Source organism: Engystomops pustulosus, chromosome 11, assembly GCF_040894005.1.
Source record: "Engystomops pustulosus chromosome 11, aEngPut4.maternal, whole genome shotgun sequence".
In the NCBI taxonomy this organism is placed as follows: Eukaryota; Metazoa; Chordata; class Amphibia; order Anura; family Leptodactylidae; genus Engystomops; species Engystomops pustulosus.
In genome coordinates, this window is record NC_092421.1 from 30652373 (window position 1) to 30678605 (window position 26233).

The following is a 26233-nucleotide window of genomic DNA, read 5'->3' on the forward strand; positions in this document are numbered from 1 at the left end:
AGTACACAGCCATACACGGAGCTACAGCCACAGTACACAGCCATACATGGAGCTACAGCTGCAGTACACAGCCATACATGGAGCTACAGGAGCCCCCCAAAATTTTTCTCTGGTGGGCCCAAGGTACACCAGTTCGACACTGATGGCAGTAATACAGTATTCATCACTATATTAGCTTCTAGTATAGTGTTATTATTGGTAATGTTGGCCTTTCTATAGTGGTCTTTATAACCAGAATTCTGCTATTTATGTGGTTGTAATGGTGGCCTCATGATGTCAAAGTGTTATTTGTCTCTTGTATAGTGGTATTGTGGCGCTATTGGGCTAAATTGCTGTGTTGGCACCTTGCACTAGAAACTTCGCCTTTGGTTTGCAGTTTGGGCACTCGGCCTCTTAAAGGTTCGCCATCACTGCCCTATACATATCTCTCCCTGTACCCATAGGAAAATGCTTCTGTCCTAACAAGGGCAATACCACAGTAACCCTATATTCTGCATTAGCCCTAGTGCGCCCTAGCTTGTTCCCGACATGTTTCTAGATCCTGGAAGTACCAGGATCTGTCATCAGGGGATTACAACAGTTCGTCCAAGATGGACCGAATGTGGAGACTGATACTATCCCCACTGCGTTCTTTATGACGTTCAAATGTACAGTGGTCCTCAAGGATAATAAAGTGCCGCCACCGGTCTAGGCTACGTCCCATTATAACTACATTGGGGGTGGGGATCTCAACTAATGGTAACGCTGACCTTCAAATCAATCACAGCTGCACAATCAAGGAGAAATAAGCCTATCCACGGTGTACAAACCATCTACGCGGTGCAAAACGCATGCCACAGCAATGTCGATTGAGCACGGACCAGTTCCGCACACCGAATAGAACGCACAGGAGCCGCTGTGAACCCTCAGAATTTTTCTTAAACAAGAAAAGGGAATTCATTCTCTTGGATTTCAAATGTGAAGTGTAGTCCAATTTCATTAGTTTTTAAAGAACTCACAAACTCCACACATTCACATAGGATATAATTTATAGGATATTATTTATATAGGACTATTATGTTTTCATAACATAAAAAAGATAAAAGATGTATCGCCATATTATGACACTGATAACTTTTTCATATTTCAGTGTATGGAGCGGTGTAAGGTGTCCTTTTTTGTGGGATGAGCTGAACTTTTCCTTGCTAACATTTTGTAGACTGTATGACTTTTGATCAGTTTTTATTAAAATTCTCAAGTGTCCCAAAATGGTGGAGAAGGGATAATTTGGACGTTTTTTTTTCTGTTACAGGATCTATTGCAGGGATAACCATTATATTTTGAAATGCCGGGCATATTGGAACCTTGGGATACCAGACATGTTTGGGATTATGTACATCTCTTTTTCTTTACTATTTTTTGGGCACCCCCGGTACTCGATCCATCGGGTGTCTGATCACTGATACAATACACTACAGTATAGTGAAGCGGAGGGCATAGCTCAATTGTGAAGGGGGGTGCAGATTATAGTCTGAAGGCAAAGCCCAGAGAGGCCCTGGCAATGCCACACAAAGCACTTCAAAGTAATCTAAATATTTTGTTTTTTAAATTGATTTGTTTGATTTTTTAATTTTTTGCCGGGTGCTGAATGTTTTCATTATTTTTCAGTTACAGGGTCCATCACAGGTTAAAATCAATTTTATTTTGATCAACAGGGCATTTTGGGACCTGGGGACAGGTGACATTTTTATGCTCCCTAAGGTACTTGAACTGTTGATGGCCTGATCACTGATACAATATACTTCAATATTTCAGTATATTGAAGCCAAGGGCGTAGCTGAAGTGTGGCAGGAGTGCTGATAGTGGTCTGAACATGCAAACCTAAGGGGTTCTGTCTGCACCACCCAAATCTTTACGAACTAATCTGCATATTTTTTTTAATCAATCTTTTGCTGGAAGCATTGACTGGTGCATAGATTTATAAAAGGCATGGTTGTGAAAGAACATGCAAGACAGTAATTTTGGTTTGGGGAGCCTTATTTGGTGTGATAGATTTTCTTTAGAACCACTTTGAGGTGACACAATAAAATATAATTGTTTAGTTCTACAAGGGAATATCAGACATGTTTCTTGGATTCTAGTACTCACTTCTCCATCTTTGAAACGTTTCTTGAGCTGCTTTAACATATGAGTGAGTTTCTTGGATTGCACACCACTATAAGCCAGGAGCATGCTGCCAAACTGACGCTCGGTGATACGACCATTCACTGGATCATGGCGCTCAAACTAAAAGAGAAAAGTAATTGCTTGTCAGCATGATGACTGCAAAATGTATTACTTTACATCGAGTGATGGAAAACAATGAGGGAAAATGCATCATTAATTCACTCTAAAGAAGGTATTATAAATAATAAATATATATATACACACACACACACACACACACAATAACACAATACAGACCAACCTTTGGACACTTCTTCTCATTCAAAGAGTTTTCTGTATTTTCATGACTATAAAAATTGTAGATTCACACTAAAAATATGTCTTGTATTCTAGATTCTTCAAAGTAGCCACCTTTTGCTTTGATTACTGCTTTGTACAATCTTGACATTCTCTTGATGAGCTTCAAGAGGTCACTAGAAATGGTCTTCCAACAGTCTTGAAGGCGTTCCCCGAGATGCTTAGCACTTGTTGGCCCTTTTGCCTTCACTCTGCGGTCCAGCTCACCCCAAACCATCTCAGACATGTTGAGTACATTTGCTCACCTTTTCTGCGTCTCACAAAGACACAGTGGTTGGAACCAAAGATCTCAAATTTGAACTCATCAGACCAAATCACAGATTTCCACTGGTCTAATGTCCTTTCCTTGTGTTCTTTAGCCCAAACAAATCTCTTCTGCTTGTTGCCTGTCCTTAGCAGTGGTTTCCTAGCAGCTATGTTACCATGAAGGCTTCTGCTCACAGTCTCTTCTTACCAGTTGTTGTAAAGATGTGTCTGCTGCTAGATCTCTGTGCGGCAGTGACCTGGGCTCTGAGCTGAGCTGCTGTTAACCTGCGATTTCTCAGGCTGGTGACTGCCGCACATGGTGGATGTAAGCCAGTTTCTTTCTAGCGCTTGATGGTTTTTGCAACTGCACTTGGGGAAACTTTCAAAAGACTGACTGACCTTAATTTCTTAAAGTAATGATGGCCACTTGTTTTTCTTTACTTAGCTGCTTTTTTCGAGCCACAGTACAAATTCTAACAGTCTATTCAGTAGGACTATCCACAGTGTATCCACCTGACTTCTGCACAACACCACTAATAAGGCAAGAAATCCCACTAAGTAAACCTGACAGGGCACCTGTGATGTGGAAACCTTTTCTGTGACTACCTCTTGAAGCTCATCAAGAGAAGTCAAGAGTGTGCAAAGCAGTCAAAGCAAAATGTGGTTACTTTGAAGAACCTAGAATATAAGACATTTTTTCAGTTGTTTCACACTTTTTTGTTAGGTTTGTAATTCCATGTGTGTTAATTCATAGTTTTGATGCCTTCAGTGGGGATCTACATTTTTGTGGATTTTTATAGTCATTAAATTCAGACAACTTTTTGAATGAGACGGTGTCTTTAAATTTTTGGTCTGTATCGTATATTATATAAGTGAATGGGACACAGCTGCAATATCCTGCATGGCCACTACTGAAGGCATGTCAATCTACAATACAACCTATGTCTAGAGCAACGTGTCCAGTAGAGGGACTACAGACCTCACCTAAGCCTTGTGGCGTTTTCCTACAGCTGACATGAAAGGCAACTAAAAGTTAGCCCCCAACTAACCCAAGATTGATGCAATTCCCCTTATTATTTTTTACAATTATAGGTCATTTTGTTACTGACGTAAGGATAACACTTACTCTTTCCACAACAAACACATATTATTCTACAGAATACCAGAGGAATCAGTCTCTGTAGAGAAGTTAATGAAATCAATTGACCTCCGAACACAGGCATGAGAAGCTGTAGGCGCATGAGATGAGAAGAGCGGACAACTCTTAAAAAGGTATTCATGTAAAGTGCATAACTTGCTCTTTATTAATGTTGCACAAAGAATAGTAATATGTCAGTGTCATGTTGGCAGTTCAGTTCTCCACACCGCGCAACACTGGAATTTCTATTATGCCTAAGACCAAAGTCATAGAAGCTGGACCGCTATTATTTTATAGACAAGAACTATACAAGTGCATTTTATAAGCATTACTGGTAATGGATGTAATGCTAAAATAATGGAATGAGTTTAATGTCAAAATGAGTATAGTAAAAAAAACAAAAAAGAACAATCAAAAAAGCCAACAACATAAACTTTATCAACACACCAGAATTTCCAATCTACCATCAAAATCAGGCCTGATAAACTGGGGACACTTACTCATAGATCCAGGCACTTACTTCCTTCTAAAATCAACTTTTAAAATAATGAGCCATAAAAGCTCTCTAGGTTTACACGCTGTTACACTGTCTCACTCCCCCCCTGATCCCTCAGCACTTCACCCCCACTGTCTGATGTAATTTCACACAGTGGGAGGGAACTGTTCCTGTACAGTATAACAGCCTGTGAATCTGCAGCACAATGGGGTTCTGGAACCTTCCCTTCTGAGCCCTTCTGTCTCATAAGCATAATTCTAAAGTTCATTTTAGAAAGGAGGAGGCCATGGATAACAAATATAAGAAGATTAATCATAGAACCAGGCACCGTGACTGTGATAAAGAGGACCTGTCATCCTGAAAAAGTGCACTAGGAGCAGCTTACTAAATTAAGCAGCTCCTAGTGCTAAAACAAACGTAGCATTGTTAAACTAACACGACTGCAATGTACTTACAAAGCGTCCGGCGTATTCATGAAGGGGCGTTCCAAGGCGCTGCCTCTACCCTGTACCGCCCTGCTCACTTCATAGGGCAGCGGTGACTACCCCCCAAGCCCGCCCCATCATAATTATGCCGGACCGCTTTGAGAGTGGTCCGTCGTTAATACTGTACATCACAGCAGTGTTAGCGTATGGGCGGCACGGTGGCTGAGTGTGTAGCACTTCTGCCTTGCAGCACTGGGTTCCTGGGTTCGAATCCCACCCAGGTCAACATCTGCAAAGAGTTTGTATGTTCTCTCCGTGTTTGCGTGGGTTTCCTCCGGGTACTCCGGTTTCCTCCCACACTTCAAAACATACTGTTAGGTTGTTTAGATTGTGAGCCCCATGGGGACAGGGACCAATTTGACATGCTTGTGCAGCGCTGCGTAATCTGTGTGCGCTATATAAATAAAGAATTATTATTATTATTATTTATTAGCGTTATCGGAGGTTTTCTGATAACAACAACAGTATAACACTGCGGCGTTTGTTTTAGCACTAGTGCACTTTATTAGGGTGACAGGTCCTTTTTAAGTGTCCCTGGTTTATCATGCTCAATTTCCTTTAAGAAGGGTTTTACTTATTAAAATTTCTTATAAACTATAATAATTAAAATAATGGTGACATATAAAAATATAATACATATTTTGACTTTGCAAGTCCTCAACAAGAGTAAAATGTCTCAGTGGAGCATGATCTTAAAGGCTATGCATGCTCCACTAAGAATTCTGAGGAATGGAATATGTAAATATTGGTTTCCGGAAAAAGTTTCCTATGCTGTTCTGATGAGGAGCAAAAATGTTCATAACTTGCTGTCTGCAGATGGGAGTCTATTATCCCTAGTCATGTCACAAGGTTTCTTGAAAGGCACACATTGATCAATATTGGAACTATCATCCTGAAGGTAGCATTATAGAGGCACCCTTTTTCTTTACTCATCCTGGAAAACCATTCCCCAACTTGTCAACAGTAATTAGAGACAACTGCAAAACACAAAAATAGTAGCCAAATGGTATGTGCACTTACATACATCCATTTTCTCTAGTCTTAGGTTACGCGCATACAACCTTATTTTCTGGCTATGTGCTAACCATACCGCAATGTTTTTTCCATGGCTAGCACACGGCCCCAATGTTTCCCCATGCAAAATACCATCAACAAAATGAACCATAATATGGGCAGACATCTTTCCGGCCCCATGACACGCACACCCATCCACAATGCAAGCACTGTTCCAGAAGCTTTGTGTGTGTTCCCATCGGTCAGAAGTTGTGGAAGCCAAGGGTGGCTGCATGGACCTGACAATACGGGGTACGGTGGAGGTGAGTGCAGGTTGGGGTGGTTTTTTGGGGGGGAAGGGGGGGGGGATGCAGCAGATAACAGAGTCAGCAGTAACTTCTGTGACAGAGCCAGGGTCGCCTGATTCTGTTTCCGGAGCTACATAACATGTACCATATTTTTCGGACTATAAGTCGCACAGAAAAACCTCAGGAATTTTTTTCTCAGGAATTAAAGCTGCACCTTATAGTCCAGTGCGCCTTATATATGAACCGTATTTACAGACAACAGCTGCCTTGAACTGTGCACAGGTCTGCCCCCTGCTGTTCATTCATTCTTATAAGCAGGTGCGCCTTATAATCTGGTGCGCCTTATATATGAACATAGACGTTTTAGCATGCATTTATTGATGGTGAGCCTTATAATCCGGGGCGCCTTATAGTCTGAAAAATACGGTAAATGTGCTTGTAATGTAGCATGTAAATGTGCTTGGTTTAGAAACGGGGCATTCATTTGTTAGATTTCATTTACGTTTTAAAAACTTATAGTAGCCAGAATGACCTATAAAGTGTATTACCATAGAGATTCCCAAACAATAGCTTGTTCAGCAGTTTTACAACCATCAACCTAATTCTGTAATATTTATGGCTACCTTTAAAAAGCAAAGAGGATGGTTGACAGATATATAAAAAGGGCTCAAGAATTATTCATAATAGAACATGTAGTTTTGTGTGTCCCCGATGACGTCACGGGGAGCGGCGACCCTCGGCAAGATGGCGACCCCTATGTGGCAGCTTCGCCGGCGACGATCGGCGGGGAAACACCCACGTTCGGCGCTGGCACCGATTGCGGGTCTTACCGGTAAGCATTGGCTGCAATATGCAGCAAAGACTTACAATATGCAGCTTGTGAGCCCGCTCTGTGTACCAGCACCCGGCATGTGACATAGTGATTTAGATAAACGCACTACTGATAAAAAACCATTGTGAGGAACATTAACACGGGGTAACTTGAGCTTAATGTCTAACATTATAACAAACTCTACTGACTGTACGCACTACGGTGAGTATGTGACTCTCTATTCTGGTATCCTGGGAATACCATTCAAATGTCTATATTGACATACACTGTGCTCTAGATCTTTAAAGGGGTATTCCGGGAATCAGCATAATTCATATACAAATGGGCACTCAAAATATAAGCTAATGTGCAATTAGTTGTTATTTAAAATTTTGCTCCCCTTAGCAGAAAATGCTGGTGACATAGACTGTAATGAAGAATTAAAATGCTACTGGCCCTTTAATCAGTCCGTTAATTTTCTCCGCGCGGTCCGTTGCAGGGCAGAAGATGGCCACCGGTCACATGTTCACATCACATGTCCTACACCTGCCTGGGCAGGTCATGTGATGACCACTACGTTTGGCTGTAGTCGGTTGGTTGCAGTGCATCCAGTATGGCTGGTGTTGTGGTGATGGCAGTTACACATCATTACTATGGTAACAGAGCAAGAAAGTCTGTTATATCATCAGAGCTTAAGTGGTAGGAGGAGTTATTGAGAACTAAAGGATCTTGGAACTTGTAGTTTCCAGTGGCGGCCATCTTAGTGATAACTCCACCTACTTTCGAGAGGCCATAAACTTTGTAAATCATAAAATCAAATTATTTAAGCTCCATTTTGTGACTAATGACATTGAGTATTGTGGTATTTAGTTATATCATCATGGGTTTTTGTGTCAGACATTCATATTCCCGGAATACCCCTTTAAATCTTCCCTACAACTTTTTAATAAAGTATATCAATAGTTACATTTTAATACTTGAATATGGTATATATGGCCTAAATGGTAGCCCTCTTTTGGATGGTCTATTTTGAACCTGCCAAGTATAGATCCTTCCCAATTTTTTGTTAATAACTACTGCCAAACTAGTTACAAAGTGGTTTAAGGATAACAAAATCATTATTTTGGAGTTCCCATCACAAAGCCCTGATCCCAATCCTACTGAAAATTTATGGGCAAAGCAAGGCATCTCAAAAACATTTCTGTCAGGAGAAATGGGCCCAAATTGCTAACAACTATTGTCAGAAGCTTATGGAAGGATATCCAAAAAGTTTGACCCAAGTCATAAAGGTGAAGAACAATGGTACCAAAAACTAATGAAATGTATGTAAACTTCTGATTTTGCAGAATTGTCATAAAACTGCATTAAAAATTCTCTCCCTCTCACCATTCTGGCAAAGATAAATAACAGGAAATGTTTATTCTTAATTCAAGACAGATAGTGAAGAAAACATTCAGATGTGTCTTTTCATATAGTGTATGTAAACTTCTGGTTCCAACTATATGTACAGGGCTATAAGGAAGTTTATACATACAAACAAAATGTTTTCCCTAGTCTTCTGCTGTAACTGAATGCACAAGACGCCGCTAACTTCAACATGCAAGGCACAGTTTGTCCATTTACTGTCTGATAAAGCAGCCAGCCAGTCTGATAGAGTAATCCCTCTACACAGGCATCACATCTATTCCTGAGGCACCTATTCTACTAGAATAAAGATACCGGACTGCGGGGAATACACTGATATATGGAATGAACTTTATTCATTATAAAAATCCTTAAACCTTACCAGTAACACACACTTGTCTACTGAGCTCTTCTGGCATAGACAGAAATACAATCAGCAGTTCAATCACAACTAAGAGAGGAACATATTAGGAGCTGCAGTGCTTTTCCAGTGAATTACTAGAAGTGTTTGGAATTCTGGACAACTCGGCTATCAGATAGACCCACAAATTACAAAGAATGCTCACAGTAATACTATGTACTAAGAGCCCATTGCATGAGCTAAGAGGAGTCTTGTGGGGCTGCTATATTTAGAAGATATTCTTAAATGTACATCGGTATTGGATAAAGTAATTAAAAATATCACTTGTAAATTTTACTTTTCAATAATCAAGAAAAGTTTACAAAATATGCTATATTAAAAAATAAATCTAAATACCAGTGTGCGAATAGAAAATAAAAATGTTAAAAAAAGAAGTGCAAAAGAAACCTAGATACATAAAAGTCACAGAGACCCACGCACGGATAGAATGGTCTTCAGCTTCTTAGGTCATGGAACAATAATTACTTCACCACCAACAAAAAAGGATGTGGAAAATATGCAGAAGATGCAACAACAAATTAGGCAAGTAGAGATTAAAAGAAAAAAAAAGGAAAATATGCATATCTGTCTATGTCTAATGTTGTTTTTGTGTGGTGAAGCCAAAATGAGGTACCAATAATTTAAAGAGCAGAAGAAGTGGAGCGTTTGAACTCTAGAACATGAGCAGTGAAAGGTGTCCGATCCCCCCAGTCTAAAAAAGTTTCGTTTTTTGTCATTTTTGTCAGCTATATAAGAGATTGTTTTCTGCTAGACAAAGTGTATTTTCTAACAGAACCATTTAATATTCTATACCATGGAATGTGGAAAAAAAATTCCAAATTTGGTGCGTCTTGCAAAAAAGACTGTGTATTACCAGAGCCCCTCAGTGCTGTAGCTTCACGTGCTGTTACAATGAGCAGAACATGTCTCACACTCCTGCTATCTGCCTGTATAATCTAGCAGCAGCAAGAGGTACAGGGGGAGGCAGACCTGTTCTATTCATTGTAACAGCCTGTGAAGCCACAGCACTGAGGGGTTATGGAAGCACCCCTAGAGACCTTGAGGCTCATTAGCATTTTTGTAGGAAGGAGGCCATGGATAACAAATATAAGATTTCCACAGTCACAGTACCTGGATGTACGAGTCAGTGTCCCTGGTTTATTATGATGGATTTTGGAGGTAGATTTTAACTTTTTACACAGCAGAGAACATTTCCCTTGATACAACAATCCAACATTTTTAAAATCCAATTGTCATAGAGACCAAAAAGTTTTGGCTGGGGTTACAATTATAAAATATACAGTTCTGACTTACATACAAATTCAGCTTAAGAACAGACCTACAGAACCTATTGTGTATGTAACCCAGGGACTGCCTGTACATTATAGTTTTATCAAAATTTTTCTATTATTTCTTAATCTGTAAAAACCAAGAAAAAGGGAATACTTTGTGTTACTACTGACAGTATAGACAGTATATGCACACACACACACACATATTATATATATATATATATATATATATATATATATATATATATATATATATATATATATATATATATACATACACACACAGATAACATGGCTATAGGATGTGAGCATGAAAGGGACTTTGACTCAAAAGTAAATGGAGAAATCAACATTAGCATAAAGAAAGTGTACATTTTTTTTATACTTTGTAGAGAATTCGTTAAATTATGAAACACATATTCTCCACTGTTGCTAGGTTACTGTAGCCGTCTTAAGTTTGCCTGTTTGTAGGTCCCCAAGTTTAAAGGACATCTGCCCCCAGTATGAAGGATTGTATGCAAATAAGCCTGAAGGGCTCCAGCCTCCATTAACACCTGTGGAGTCTGGAGCCCTTCAGGCTGATTTGCCTATAGTCCTTCATCCTGCTGGTAGATGCACTTTAATTCAAAGCAAGTGAAATGCACGCTCGCTATGGACACTTTCTTAAAGTTTCGTGTTGTTCCAGGACAGGGTTGAATTATTTAGATTTTTTTTAGTCTAACTGGCCTTTTCTTTCTTTTGGGACTGACTAACACTGCACCTTATGGTGAACCCTCTGTGTTTGTTCTCATGAAATCTCCATATAGAAGACTTTGGGTATCTGACTACATTCCTTTTTTCATGCTTGCAGAGAAGAGGATAACAAGCTGATTGGTGAGCATCCTATTGCCTGGCCCTTACCGATCATGGCAAAGGTATCAGCAGCAATCCGGAGAGCAGGGGTCCTGTTCTCACTTATGCGTCCTGCTGTTTCATGCAGGAGCATAGTAGTGTTATTAGTGTTGAGACGGATGATCGAGAAGGTCCTATATTTGGCCCTCTTTGCTATCGTGGTAGTCATTTTCTATTGTTATTGGCAGTGTCAATCGTGCTCACATGCCAAAGGGGCCACTAACAAGAAATTCCCCTACTTATGGTCCACAAACACATGTTTATATAGCCTAAATCTCTCTGTACCTTAATCCCATATTGATTACATCTTGAATATGTTTCAGTAGAAATCTAAAATGCTAACACTTGTGTCACTGCCCAAATATTTCTTCATGCCATGAATTCAAAGGTAATTGGAAAGCATATATAATATATGGGGTGAGCATAAAAGCATAAAATTATCAAAAAGAATCGATGTAAATATTACCAGAATCCATAATAGTCTGCAACTAGCTGCAGCCACAATGCCATCATTAATATTAGGAGGTCTATAGTGGAAAGGTATAAGCTGCATATTCTATGGCAGGTCTGAAATAGCATCTGGTTTATGGAGGTAACAATTTGGCAAAAACAGAACAATGCAGATGGTACGTAGCTTCTTGTCCGAAGACATAGCATAAGTGATTTGCCCTAATTGTATAATTTGGTCATGGGCCACAATGGTTCAGTTCTAAAATACATCCACGGGCCTCAGTTGTAGGAAATAAAAATGATCCTGACCAACAATCGCTACGCACTCGGAGCTGTAAAATGTTATAACCATATGCCTTGTCATAGTTTACTGCCTTGAGCTTTACTAATCAAGTAGACAGTCCCACGACACTCCGTATTAAAACATAAAAACCGGTTGAGGATTTAGAGGCCTCATAAACTCATTGATCCGTGGATTACAATTTAGCCTTAACACATTAAATGTCTAGTGAGGGATGGGAAATGTAAACATGTTTACAGGTTATGTTCATCTCTGATTTTTTTTTTTTTTTTTTTAAGACTCACAGAATTTTAATATGTTAAATCTTCAACTGCTCCGTTGTTTCATGTTAAATCCAGTATTATCAGTATGAACCCAAATCATGAAGATTTTGTTACCATTCAAATATTTCTATAACAAACTGTAGGACTGTGCCTTTTTTTTAGTAAGTGCTTATGATAGACAAATGAATATTTTGATAAGGTATCAGTGTAATGACAAATGTGCAAGGATTGCTGTAGAGATTTATGTTTCTTACATACATTCTACCATATTTTTCGCACTATACGGCGCACCATCAATAAAAGCCTGCTCAAATGTCTAGGTTCATATATAAGGCAGCCTGGATTATAAGGATGAATGACCAGCAGGTGGCAGACCTGTGCACAGTTTAAGGCAGCTGTTGTCTATAAGTATGGTTCATGCATAAGGCGCACTGGACGATAAGGCGCACCTTTGATTTCTAAGAAAATCAAATGATTTTTTGTGCGCCTTATAGTCCGAAAAATACGGTAATCGTTATTTTACCTTTCTAAATTTTGCACCTCTACTACTTAATTGTAAAAGTAATCCATTAGAGTGCAGCTGCTGATTTATGCAGCTCACTTTTCAGCTTTGCCATTCTCTTAACTTAGGTAGTGCTGTAGCCAGAGGCGTAACTACAGGGGTAGCAGCCATAGCAGCTGCTATGGGGCCCACAGTGTCAGGGGGCCCAGGCAACTGGAGTGTTGCATGTGAATATGTTATATGTGATGTGTATATGCTCTAAATGTGTATGCATATGTGATGTGTATATGTTACATGTCTGTGTATATGATGCATGAGAGTATATGGTTATTTATTTACGTGCATATATATGTATGTATATTTTTAAGGGGTAAATGGGGCCCATTCAGAAGTCCACTATGGGGCCCTGCCTCTCCTAGTTATGCCACTGGCTGTAGCATTACCCTCAAACAGCTCAGCTTTGCAGTATATGCAAGGAGAGGATAAGCAGAGTCAACTCTTTACCATCTAGCAATAACATATACCCTGTTTCCCCGAAAATAAGGCCGTGTCTTATATTAATTTTTGCTCCTAAACAAGCGCTAGGTCTTATTTTCAGGGGATGTCTTGTATTTCTATTAAAAATTATTCACATTCATTGTTGGACAAAAAAAGTTCTGTAACATCCTTCTCACCAATTTTTCACATTTAGCAATAGCACTTTCCTTAATTGATCCCCTTTTTATCTGGGTAGCTGCTTGTATCACATTTGCAACGCAACAGTCAGAGATTTTATCCCATGATTTCTTCCCGCATGTCACAACCTCTTGTGTTAGCTAAATAATCTATTAATACTAATGTATGACATGGGGGGAGCTGCTGCAATGGCGGCCTCTAGGTCTTATTTTCAGTCGAGGCCTTATATTTCTAAGCTTGAACAAAATTCTACTAGGTCTTATTTTAGGGGAAACAGGGAACTACAAACACAAAGTTGTGTATCCAAGTCCTTGTTCTCCAGTGGAAGGATCTTTATGAAATTACTCAGGGCAGTTTCAAGGTAATTTGCATTATTGTATATGCGTGGAGAGTGCACAGAGCTGGGTTGCTCTAATTCTAAAGATAGAAGAGGGAAGAAGAGGAGCGCTGAAAGGAAAGTACTTACCGTATATACTCGAGTATAAGCTGACCCGAGTATAAGCCGAGACCCTCAATTTTACCATCAAAAACTGGTTAAACCTATTGACTCGAGTATAAGCCGAGGGTGTATTATACAGCCAGCCTGCCCCCCTAATGTATACAGCCAGCCTGCCCCCTCATGTATACAGCCAGCCTGCCCCCTCATGTATACAGCCAGCCTGCCCCCTCATGTATACAGCCAGCCTGCCCCCTCATGTATACAGCCAGCCTGCCCCCTCATGTATACAGCCAGCCTGCCCCCTCATGTATACAGCCAGCCTGCCCCCTCATGTATACAGCCAGCCTGCCCCCTCATGTATACAGCCAGCCTGCCCCCTCATGTATACAGCCAGCCTGCCCCCTCATGTATACAGCCAGCCTGCCCCCCCTCATGTATACAGCCAGCCTGCCCCCTTATGTATACCGCCAGCCTGCCCCCTCATGTATACAGCCAGCCTGCCCCCTCATGTATACAGCCTGCCCCCCTGTATGTTGAGCACATAAAAAAAAATAAACTTAATTCTCACCTTCCGGCGATACTCACCTCCGATCCTCGGCGGTGGCTCTCGATGCCCGTAAGCAGCTTCTGTCTTCTTTCTTCTTTTGCCGGTGGAGTCGCGTCCATGTGATCTCCCCGCCGGCGCTCACTATGATGGGGCGCCGGGGATCGAGAGCCACCGCTGAGGATCGGAAGCTGGCGCCGAGGTTCGTGGGTGAGTATCGCCGGAAGGTGAGAACTAAGTTTATTTATTTAATGTCCTGAACTTTGGGAGCCGCCACCGGTGGATCCGGGCACCGGAGGGTGAGTATTAAATTTTTTTTTTTTTTTAATTGACTCGTGTATAAGCCGAAGTGAGGTTTTTCAGCACATTTTTTGTGCTGCAAAACTCAGCTTATACACGAGTATATACGGTAGTTTATTTATTTATTTTTTTACTGGGGGCTGCTGGCGCCTCCTGTTTATTCAACCTGGTTGGGCCCGGGCCATTGCCCTTTCTGCCCTTTTAGGAATTCCACAGTCCCTGGAATTAGCAGACTAAAAAAAGCTGGGGACAGGACTATGTGCATCATATATAATACAAGGAGTCCCTTCTTCCCTGAAAAACAGCAGCGCTGAACTATAATCATGACTATAGTTTGGGGATTCTGTTGAGTGGGGAAAAAGGGACTCCTTGTCCTATATATCACTTTGATGCAACAAGTCTCATGATGGACACTACTGTGATTCTGTGAATTCCAGATACTGCAGGTCTGTGACTTACAGGTTCACAATAATCTTCTGATTTAGCCCTAAAATAAATAGCTGCACACTTCAAATACACCTTTCTGATTTCTAGCAAAGGGTTAGCTGCAAGAGACAAGCCTGCGCTCCCCAAATCTACGATTTTAAAACTACCTAAAAATTATAGAAATCTTTTTAAAATCAATACGCTTAGCTTAACACTGCAGTATGCTGATGAGGGGAAGGAGGTTATGAAAATTTACTCCTCTGCTAGGTTTTGCTATCGTAATGAGCAATTAAAGAGTTTATGAGCAAATATGTGTTGTGAATTATGTGCCAGGGCCAGCGGCAAATACATTTCTTCTTATAGGCACAGTTCAGACTCTAAGATAGCCTCTGCACTAAAAAAGAGTTGCATACTCTAAATGTACATTTTATTATGATTCCCTAGGCTGTGCAGCTATTACCATCACAAAAATTGTAGGATCAAAACAGTAATGGTTATTTGTAAGATATTCAAAACTGCAAAGCTTACAATGAGAGCTCAAGCTGAAGGCAGAAAGATAAAATAGTCACAAATATGTTACATCAGCTCTTTTCTTCCAAGCTCCTACCATTTCTCCATTTACATAGTTTCCTTTCTGCAGTTATAAAGCTTGCATTTTCTAGCTCGTTTACCCTTCTATTTAATTGAGCTTGGATATATAATAAATTTCTAAACGTACATCTTTAACTTTAAGTTTATGTCTGAAAGACTATCAGGCATTTATGGCATATCTTGTGAGGGGCTACGCAGTTTCTGTGATTCCTATATAAGTACATGGAAGAAGGTGAGGTCAACATATATTAGACATGAAAGGACACATCATGTAGATATGTCACACATGTACAACTTAAAGCATAACTGTTAAGTTAAATTCTCATATGTGATTCCCCATTCAAAAACAAACAAATTGATGGCCATTGGTGCTGCTGCCCCTTTTCTTTCCAAAGTTATGGCATTTTCTGTTCTGAAAATCTTTTTCATTATTGGTGCAGATGGTGAAGACTAACATCTACCTGAACTTGCCCTAAATTGAGCCCAATATCAATCTGTCCACAGATCCCATGATGCCTCCACTGAACACTGAATATTGTACATATATGATGTATATGGTGACTAGCCTGGCAGCATAAATAAACCATTTACATAAGGTGTATAGCATTTGTTTTGGAGCACTAAGAGTTAATAGCTTTTTTTCATAGAGCTTATAGTGCCGAGTACAAGTTGTGGGAGTGGAGAAGCATGAGGGGTAGAGAGAGACAGAAAAAGTTTTGTAAAGTCACAGACTGGGATGAAGGAACTGATAGGGAACAGGGAATATCTTGTACCTCACTATTCTGTGTAGGAGACATGAGTATCCACAGTCCTTAACACAGTTAACTCTGCTACATGAACAGAGAGAGATTTGTCACATGACCTCCTCTCACCAGCCCCTACCCTCTTGTGAGACTGTAGATTTGTTTATCAGACGGATTCACAAGGCTTGTCAGCACAGGCGAAGTAAGGAGCTACTTCAGCACGGAGATATTCTGAGGAGTATAGCAAAGAAACTGCTGGCTATAATTAACAAGATTACTGGTGGTAGAGTGTACCAAATAGGCTGCTTGCTACGTCTAGTGGATGGGGAGATTGTGTTTTACATGTATTTCGGCTTCGTTATTGCCAAAAAAATAACTACCGTATATACTCGAATATAAGACAAGGCCCCTAATTTTACCAAAAAAACCTGGGAAAACCTATTGACTCAAGTATAAGCCTAGGGTGGGAAATGCATTGGTCACAGCCTCCCCAGTATATAGCCTGCCGGACCCTGCCCCATAGTATATAGCCAGCACCTGCCCCCAGTATATAGCCAGGACCTGCCCCCAGTATATAGCCTGCCAGCCCATATCCCCCAGTATATAGCCAGCCCCCTGCCCCAGTATATAGCCCTCAGCAGGGGAAGCCAGAAACTCAAGTATACTCAAGTATAGTTTTGGTTTTCAGCACATTTTTTGTGCTGAAAAACTATGCTTATATTCGAGTATTTATGGTAAGTAAAAGTGCTGGAGGTGTCCTCCTTAATGTCCAAGGATCTGTCCGTGACGTCAGAGCTGGGGCGTGGAGAAAGCGAGACGCTTGCTCTCTCCTAGTTCCCCAGCCAACAACAGGAGGAGGCATGCAGTGGGGGGTGTGCATAAATTAAAAACCAGGGAAGTCGAGAGACACTCGGCGCTGTCGGCACCTCCGGCACTTTTACAGAGTTATTATTTTGGCAATAAAGAAAAAAATGTAAACCATGTAAAACAAGTAAAACACAGTTCTCCCCCCATCCCCTAGACGTAACGAGCAGCCTATTTAGGACACGTTACCACCAGTGATCTGGTGGTAGATGTCCTTTGAGGATACAGTTTTAACAACTAAACCTTTGAGACATTTTTTTTTATTTTATTTCAGAAATGAAAAAGAAAGCAGGTGATTAAAATAACATTGTAATATACGTCATTAATGTAAAACGACTTCTTTGTACCTTGTTTCTGCAACATATCTGAAAGCCTTCTGAGCTAAGGCCTTTTGCACACGTGTGCAGTGGAAAGGAGTCATTGCCTCATAGAGAGATATGATGCAGAAAGTGTCTGTGTGCTGGCCAAGCAGTGGGGCAAGCATTATAGCTGTGGTTACACTGCCAGTGCTGCTGTTCAGTCAGCAGACAGGGACTCCTTGCATCATATTCTTTTAAATGTCTTTGGCCAGCTCACAGGGACTCCCGTCCACTACACTGTGCTTGGTTTGTGGAACCTGAACACCACACTGAGCCGTTTCGAAAGACCAAGCATATTTGTGTGCAGGGAGCCTTATAAACGGGACAGTTTTTTGGAGCATACAGAAATTCATACTATCAACAATTAAAGGCAAATCAAACTCACACCTTATCCTTGACATAAACATTACAGGAACATATACACAAGAGAGGATTAGGGTGAAAAAAATGAGGATAGTCATGCAATTGCAAAAGATTTTGAACTGTGTGCTTTCAAGCTTCTGATCAACTTATAGCTTACCATCTACAGCTCACCATGTCCCATGCCTCTTCTCAGCATGTCATGTTACCCATTTACGTTAGCAATGTCTACCCCATGTGTGTATCTGATCACATGGCAGTATTATGGAATGATTAAAGCATGCCTCCACGGACTTCTACACCTCCCCTGCATGTTATTTCATGTGATCAGATACATACATGGGGTAGACTATGCAAATGGTAAAAAACCTTAATTGATACCACCCTGGTCACATGACATGAAGTGGTCAATTATTTAACAGAGCTCTCTCTCAATGTTCCACATAGCAGCATGTTCTGTAGCAGACTTTACTGGACTCACAAAACTGTTTTCCTTAACATTGCAGTCATGGAAAGGAACTATTTTTAATGAAATATTTATTTTGGGTGGGTTAATTTGTATGGCAGTTTCTCTTTAAGTCTAATAAAACAACAATTTTAATAAATATGTCTCTTATTAGATTGAACTACATATGGAATTCTCAACATTCTGTTGTTTCTAAAGTTAATGTAACAAAAATAAATTCAACGCTTCATCTCAACCATTCACTGAGTATAACATTTTAATAATCTTGAAACAAAAGTGGACAGCTATAAATAAATGAACAATTATTGTCATAATAATAACAAAACAAATGGAGATGAGCAACAGCAACAAAGCTTCCAGTCTCACATAATTTAGTTTTCATCTCCTTTAGACTGAAGTCGTTTTTTAATAAATGTTTGATGATTTAATAGTAAAGTCCACATTATCATTCATATGTAAACTTGTTCCCAGAAAAACTTTAATCAAAGATGAAAGGGAACAAGTGAGTTCAGCTAACTTAAAAATGGACAACATCATGAACAATGATAAAAGGATAATGCAAGCAAGACATGGAAATGACCGTATATACTCGAGTATAAGCCGAGGCACCTATTTTTGCCATAACAAAAAAAAAAAAAAAATGGGAAAACTTACTGACTCATGTTTAAGCAGAGGGTGGGAAATGCAGCAACTACTCTTTCATACAGGGGTCAGAACTTTTTGGCCCCAGTATATGACCCTGGCCCCAGTATATAGCCAGCCAGCCCCCTCCCCATAGTATATAGCCAGCGCCCCAGGTATACAGCTAGCCAGCTCCCTGTATATAGCCATCTAGGACCCTGGCCCCAGTATATAGCCAGCTAGTCTCCCCCCATTATATAGCCAGTGTACCCCACCCAGTATATAGCCAGCGTACCCCACCCAGTATATAGCCAGCCCCTCCTCAGTATACAGAAAGCCTGACCCCCTATATATAACCAGACAGCCCCCTACAGTATACAGACAGCTCCCTTTAAATAGCTAGACAGTTCCTCCAGTATACAACCAGTCCCCCCTGTATATTTCCTGCCCCAGGTATACAGCCAGCCCACCCTGTATATAGCCTGCCACCCGGTATACAGCCAGCCCACCCAGTATATAGACAGCCTGCCCAAACAATATATAGCCAGACGCCCCTCCCAGTATATAGCCATCCTACCCGCCCCTGTGTACAACCAGCCAGCTCCCCCAGTATATAGCCAGCAAGCCCCTCCCGAGTATATAGCCAGCCAGCCCCCTCCCCATAGAATATAGCCAGCCCCCCCAGTATACAGCTAGCCAGTTCCCTGTATATAGCCATCTAGGACCCTGGCCCCAGTATATAGCCAGCCAGATGGCGCCCCAGTATATAGCCAGCCAGATGGCCCCCCAGTATATAGCCAGCCATCATGCCCACCCAGTATATAGCCAGCCAGTCTCCCCCATTATATAGCCAGCGTACCCCACAGTATATAGCCAGCCCCTCCTCAGTATACAGACAGCCTGACCCCCTATATATAACCTGCCCCCAGGTATACAGCCAGCCCACCGAGTATATAGACAGCCTGCCCAAACAATATATAGCCAGACGCCCCTCCCAGTATAAAGCCATCCTGCCCGCCCCTGTGTACAACCAGCCAGCTCCCCCAGTATATAGCCAGCAAGCCCCTCCCCAGTATATAGCAAGCCAGCCCACCGAGTATATTTTATGTGAAAAGGAGGGAGCCTCAGCTCCGGCTTTCCAGCAGAGGCACGTCCCGCCCACACATACTGTGACTCAAATGTTTCGCTGACTGATGACGTCACGCTGTGTGTGTGCATGTGGGCAGAGAGCATGGACGTGCCTCTGCCTGCACTGCTTGCAAGACGAAAGATGCAGGGTAAAGACGGGCCAGGGATAAGAGGAAGCCTGGGCTGAGCAATATAATATATATATATATATGTCCAACCATTCTCTCATTGATCAGGCTTAAAGGATATCTACCACCAGGATGAAGGATTGTAAACCAAGCACACTTATGCTGGTGTCTGGCAGGATTCTTTTTTCTTGAAGCTTCGTATACGCTTGTTTTTAAGAAATAAAAGTTTAATAATGTATGCAAATGAGCCTGAGGTGCTGCGGACTTCATTGACATCTACAGAGCCCAGAGCCCTTCAGGCTCATTTGCTTAATTCTTAACTACTTTTTTTTTTTTTTTTTTTTTGTAAAAACAAGGTTCTAAGAACCAAAAAACAGGTCCTGCCAGAGGAGGCACACACCAGTATGTCAGTGTGCTTGGTTTACAAACCTTCGTCCTGGTGGTAGATGCCAATGCCAATGTTCACGAAGAATGCTATTGGTTCTATAGTGATGCAGCCAAACACCAATAAAAAGTATTGGATGCACACAGATAAGTTCTTGTGCACATTCCCAGCAAATTGCAGCCACAATGTGTGGCCATATACTTGTCACTACACAAGTACTGCTTTATTACAGAAATATTTCTAGGCTTGCTTTTAAGCAGCCTTCACCAAAAACCTAGTTGCAAATTGATGCCCTTCAGCTTGCAGAATACATTAAGTTTTCCAGGCATGTAGGAAGCAGTTTTTGATTTCCAGCCTCTCCTAAAATGCCTCTCAAGCCACTTGAATGGTATAATGAAGAACACTCTTTAATGCCTCCAAGCATTCAAAGTGCAGGCATAGAGATGAGAACCGCTTCATTCTGAACACTACTAGACCGAAAAAGAAAAGAGAATGTGCCTACGGAGGCTTTAATAATAGATTCTAAAATTCCAGAAATGATATGACCTGCCAGCAGGACTGGTTTCCATGGCTATGATGTCCAAAACAGAAGAAAAACTAAATGGACTCATTTTACCCAATAAAATATTACCCTAGTCACTTAGTCTTTAACAGTAGGACAAGCCTCAGGATACCATTTGATCCAGACACCACAGGTCTCTGTCCTTCACAGTCTTTTCCTAGGCTACGTTTTATTGCAAACAAGACAAAAAAAATTCTTTAATCCTTTAAAAATCTCAGAGCACTGACATTTTAAAATGAATCTATTTTAGGAATTTTATTAAGTTCTGTGCCTTATGTGACTAGCCATTAAAATCATGTTAATATCTATAATGACTCTAAAAGCAAAAGATCAGGCAAAAGACAAAACGAAAGACTTCAGACACTATATACCGACGTGGCCATGGGCCATTTTATCTCCATACCTTACCCTCCAGCAATCCATTTTCTGAGGAAGGTCATAATTTGACCGAAAAGTCAGAGAAATGATATGGATTGTTTGTGATGAGATAAAACAAGAATTCTGAATATTCTCCCAAACGGGTAAATAGGGGAGGTAATTTTTAGCACAAAAATTTGACATACAAGCTGGTGTTCCTTGAAATTCAGTGTGTACCATACTTTCCTTGTAGCTGCTTTGCATGGAAGAATGCTGAAATGTCCATAGCATGTTCAGGACTTACCTCTAGTTTAAGAACATCATGCTGGAGCTTACGCTGAAACTCTAAGAAGTTCTTGATAGTTAATTTCCCTTTTAAATCGGCTCCAAAGAAATAAGTGGTGAGAGCCGAGCTGAATCCTGTTTTCAGTGTGTTCCCAGTAGTGGATCGATCTCTGTGACGCATTCCCATACTGGTCTGGGATCGGATAATACTTTGCACCTGAAAAGACAAGATATACCGCATCATCATTGAGAATAACATGCCCTAAGATTATTATATGAGACTCTATATTATACCTTATCATACTGAAACCTATTTTTTTTTCTAATCTTGAACAAAGCCTTAAAGGACACCTGTCATCAGGTCTGTGTCACTAGTCCTGTCACTACTACCTGTTGGAGCAGCTCACAAGGATCCCATCCCAGCCTTTATCTAGTCACTTCATACATTAATCATTGCAAAATCATATTTTCTTTATTATGTAAATGAGGCTGGTCACATGGTCAGAGGCAGTGATGTCACCCCTGTTACCCCTCCCTCTCCTCCCCCTGCTCATGTCTGTGTGTAATGTATAGTAAAGCATGGCTAGTGTGTGTGCTGCATCTGCTGACATGCTGCATCCTCCTAATACACAGAGACACAGACATCAGCTACACAAGTGCCTGACATGTTCTGTTATAACATGGCTGCCTGGAGCTGTGGTATCTCTCCTATACACACACAGGCTGCAGGGGGTGTGGCCAGCAGCAAGCACATGGAAACATTACACCCTTATACCTCACATCATTATACCTCACATCATTATTCCTCACATCATTATACCTCACATCATTATACCTCACATCATTATACCTCACATCATTATTCCTCACATCATTATACCTCACATCATTATACAGGCTGTCAGTCAAGCACTGGGGGTGTGGCTGTGCCTCCCACTCATGAATAAGGTGGACAGCTTGAATATGCTAATGACTCATTGGACATTTCACAGGTCATTTGCATACAGTTTAGGACCTCATTGCTTAGGTTTACAGGCATGTAGAGGGACAATGAAGGGATAGAGGCAATGCTTTCTAATTGCAGTTTATGAAAATATATTTAGATTAGGGGGTTATTTTGCATGACGGGTTCTCTTTAAGGAAAACCAACCATTAAGAATCAACCATCATAAGTAGATCTGATGGTAGATTCCTCCGGCCTGCCTTAATCTGTATTTTAATGATCCTGGAACCTAAACTAACCTGTTAAAAACTTAATGGTAGGTTTCCTTTAACGGGAACGTGTCACCACATTTTGAGTTATTCCAGCTATTTACAAGTTCCAATAGAATGCTATAAAGTAATGGACACACCTTTTTTGTTTACCGAAAATCTTACCCGGCAGCTTGCCAGAACAAGTAGCGAATCGGAGAAATAAGAACCGCCCCCTCTGAGTCCACCCACCCCTCATGTCCTCACTCCCAGCTACTCCTCCTCTCCTCCAACATTATCATCCCTGCTGGATCCGGCAAGGTAATTGACATCTGAAAAAAGGAGGAGTAGCTGGGAGTGAGGACAGGAGGGGTAGTTGGACTGGGAGGGAAAAAAGCACCCCTATGACTCGCTGCTAGTTCTTGCAAGCTGGCAGATAAGATTAAATTAAAAAATAGTTTTTATGGTGATAGAAATCCTACTTTTTTTAGATAGAAAAGGTGGGCATTACTTTATAGAGTGGAATGGGAACTTGTCAATAGCTGAAATTGCTTAAAATGTGATGACACGTTCCTTTAAAAGTTCGATGAAGCTCAAGTTGCAGAGAAAGAAAATTCTGAAAAATTTTGTTCAGTATGATTTACTACATTTAGAAATTGAAAAAACCTTGTGTGACATTGAAATAGGAATGTCTCTGTTAAAATATAGAATAAATGATATCATAGCGGGAGAGGATTGCTTTCGGTGATGTGATGCAGAGTATTGCTAGGACAAGTCGACTTGTGCAGCCTCATCTGTAAAACATGACATTGCTATACATTATAATAACAAGATACAAAATAACATCAGCTTTTAGAAGGGATTTGTCGTGTGTGTCAATAACTGCATTAGTTAGTTATGTATATTGACATCCACAAGACTACACTATAGATCATGTCACATATTATGAGAGCTTTGAGGTTTTATCTAGTGTACACTGCTTTTTTCATCTGTCCCAGTCTTTATGGTGTATTCCCAGATGAGATGGCCTGTTTGATGACAAGGTCTGCCATATCCATATTAAAATAGTGCTTTGCAAATTCCTGCAACTGAATTAAACATCAAAATAAAGAAATGTCATCTCAGCCCCATAGAAGTGTTGCCACTAGCTTGTATCTGCAAGATCACTTGATGGTTTCTTCAAAACGTTGGCACCTCTGCTACTCTTTTATTACTAATATTATTACTGTACACATTTACATCTTATTAACATTTCTTCCTAAGAATTTCATGCAGATGGAGCCATAATGGTCTTTCCTCTTACTGACCATGTATGGCTGAAAACATGTTTTACTGAGTTGTAATGATATGCAATCCTACTTATTGCCACAATAGCTCAGAACAACAATGGTGAACCTTTTAGAGACTGAGTGCCCAAACTACAAGCTAAATCCACATATGTATCACAAAGTGCCAACATGGCAATTTAAGTAGTAACCTATTTCTCCATGCTCTGTCACGGCTTTTAATTGTATCAGCATCCTGAGGACACCAATACAGTAGAAAGAAAGTGGAGAAACTCATGTACCATTGTGGCTTCCCGCCAAGACCCCCTGAACAGGTAGAATTGTGGGGCTCGGAGCAAACGCCTCAATTGTTATCAGCTCAGACTGTAGGAGAAGGTCTTGAGTCCTATCTGACAAACTCTGTTCTGGTTTACAACCTGGGTGCCCACAGAGGAGGCGCTGAGAGGCACCTCTGGAATAGTGTGTACAATTTTGAGCACCAGTGCTCAGCAAGACATTGCTGAACTTTAAAAAGTACAGAGGAGAGCAAACAAGATTATTAGGGGAATGGGTGGATTGCAGTTTATTTTAATGTTCAGTACAGGATTCTTTATGATATTTTTAATAAGCAAGTCTGTAGCCAGAAGGAGAGGTGGTTCTAGCATCATGATGACTGGGAACGTCCTCTATGCCTAGAGGAGAGGAGGTTCTACCTTTACCATAGACAGGGGGCATTCCCTACACCTAGAGGAGAGGTGGTTCTGCCATCACCATAGACAGAGGGCATCCTCTACACCTAGAGGAGAGGAGCTTCTACCATCACCATAGACAGGGGGCATCCTCTACACCTAGAGGAGATGAGGTTCTACCATTACCATAGACAGGGGGCATACTCTACACCTAGAGGAGAGGAGCTTCTACCATCACCATAGACAGGGGGCATCCTCTACACCTAGAGGTGAGGGTGTTCTACCATCACCATAGACAGGGGGCATCCTCTACACCTAGAGGAGAGGAGCTTCTACCATCACCATAGACAGGGGGCATCCTCTACACCTCGAGGTGAGGTGGTTCTACCATCACCATAGACAGGGGGCATCCTCTACACCTAGAGGAGAGGAGCTTCTACCATCACCATAGACAGGGGGTATCCTCTACACCTAGAGGAGAGATGGTTCTACCATCACCATTGACAGGGGGCATCCTCTACACCTAGAGGAGAGGAGCTTCTACCATCACCATAGACAGGGGGAGGGGGGACCTCTACACCTAGAGGAAAGGTGGTTCTACCAACGCCATGGACAGGGGGCAGCCTCTGCTCCTAGAGGAGACGCGGTTCTACCATCACCATAGACAGGGGGCATCCTCTACACCTAGAGGAGAGGCGGTTCTACCAACGCCATAGACAGGGGGCAGCCTCTGCTCCTAGAGGAGAGCCGGTTCTACCATCGCCATAGACAGGGGGCATCCTCTACACCTAGAGGAGAGGCGGTTCTACCATCGCCATAGACAGGGGGCAGCCTCTGCTCCTAGAGGAGACGCGGTTCTAGGCAGGGATTCTTTACTGTAAGAGCAGAGAGACTATGGCTCCTCTAGGTGCTTAGATGTACCAGTGAGTCCTGCTGCTCTACAATCTGTAAATCTGATGATCTGTTTCCTTTAAAGGGACTGTAGTGTTTGGGATAAACCCCTGCTACTTCTAAGTATACGGAGTGCAGGTAGATCTACACCCACACCCTAAATAACTTATGTGGTACATATGTATATACAAATAAATGAACATACACTGAAGTGAAAGGGCTGGGTCCCCCATAATCCTGTAAGAGACTTGGCTTGGGGTTGTATTTCTGAGACAAGTGACATTTGCAGCCACCTTTTAAAAGATATTGTAGATAAATAAGCTGCTCAAACAGCTCTACAGCACTAGAATATCTGACCAGCATCACCAAAACTTGCATCAGAAGGATATATGTAGTTCCTCTCATTTCCATTGCTGGTCCTCGAGGACCTGGCTCCGGTCCTACTCTACATGCACACATTAATAATGTAAAGAATAATTACT

At 41.3% G+C, this 26233-nt stretch overlaps 1 protein-coding gene across 2 annotated transcripts in view; it reads right to left on the reverse strand.

The window, feature by feature from the left end:
* Positions 1-26233, reverse strand: part of MICU1 (mitochondrial calcium uptake 1) — a 139226-nt gene that overhangs the window by 27581 nt on the left and 85412 nt on the right. For both annotated transcript variants that reach the window (XM_072131114.1, XM_072131113.1), the window contains exons 8-9: positions 21735-21932; positions 2128-2265 (exon numbers count right to left, since the gene is read on the reverse strand). In XM_072131114.1, the coding sequence (XP_071987215.1) occupies positions 2128-2265; positions 21735-21932 (336 nt within the window). The remainder of the gene's footprint in view (positions 1-2127; positions 2266-21734; positions 21933-26233) is intronic.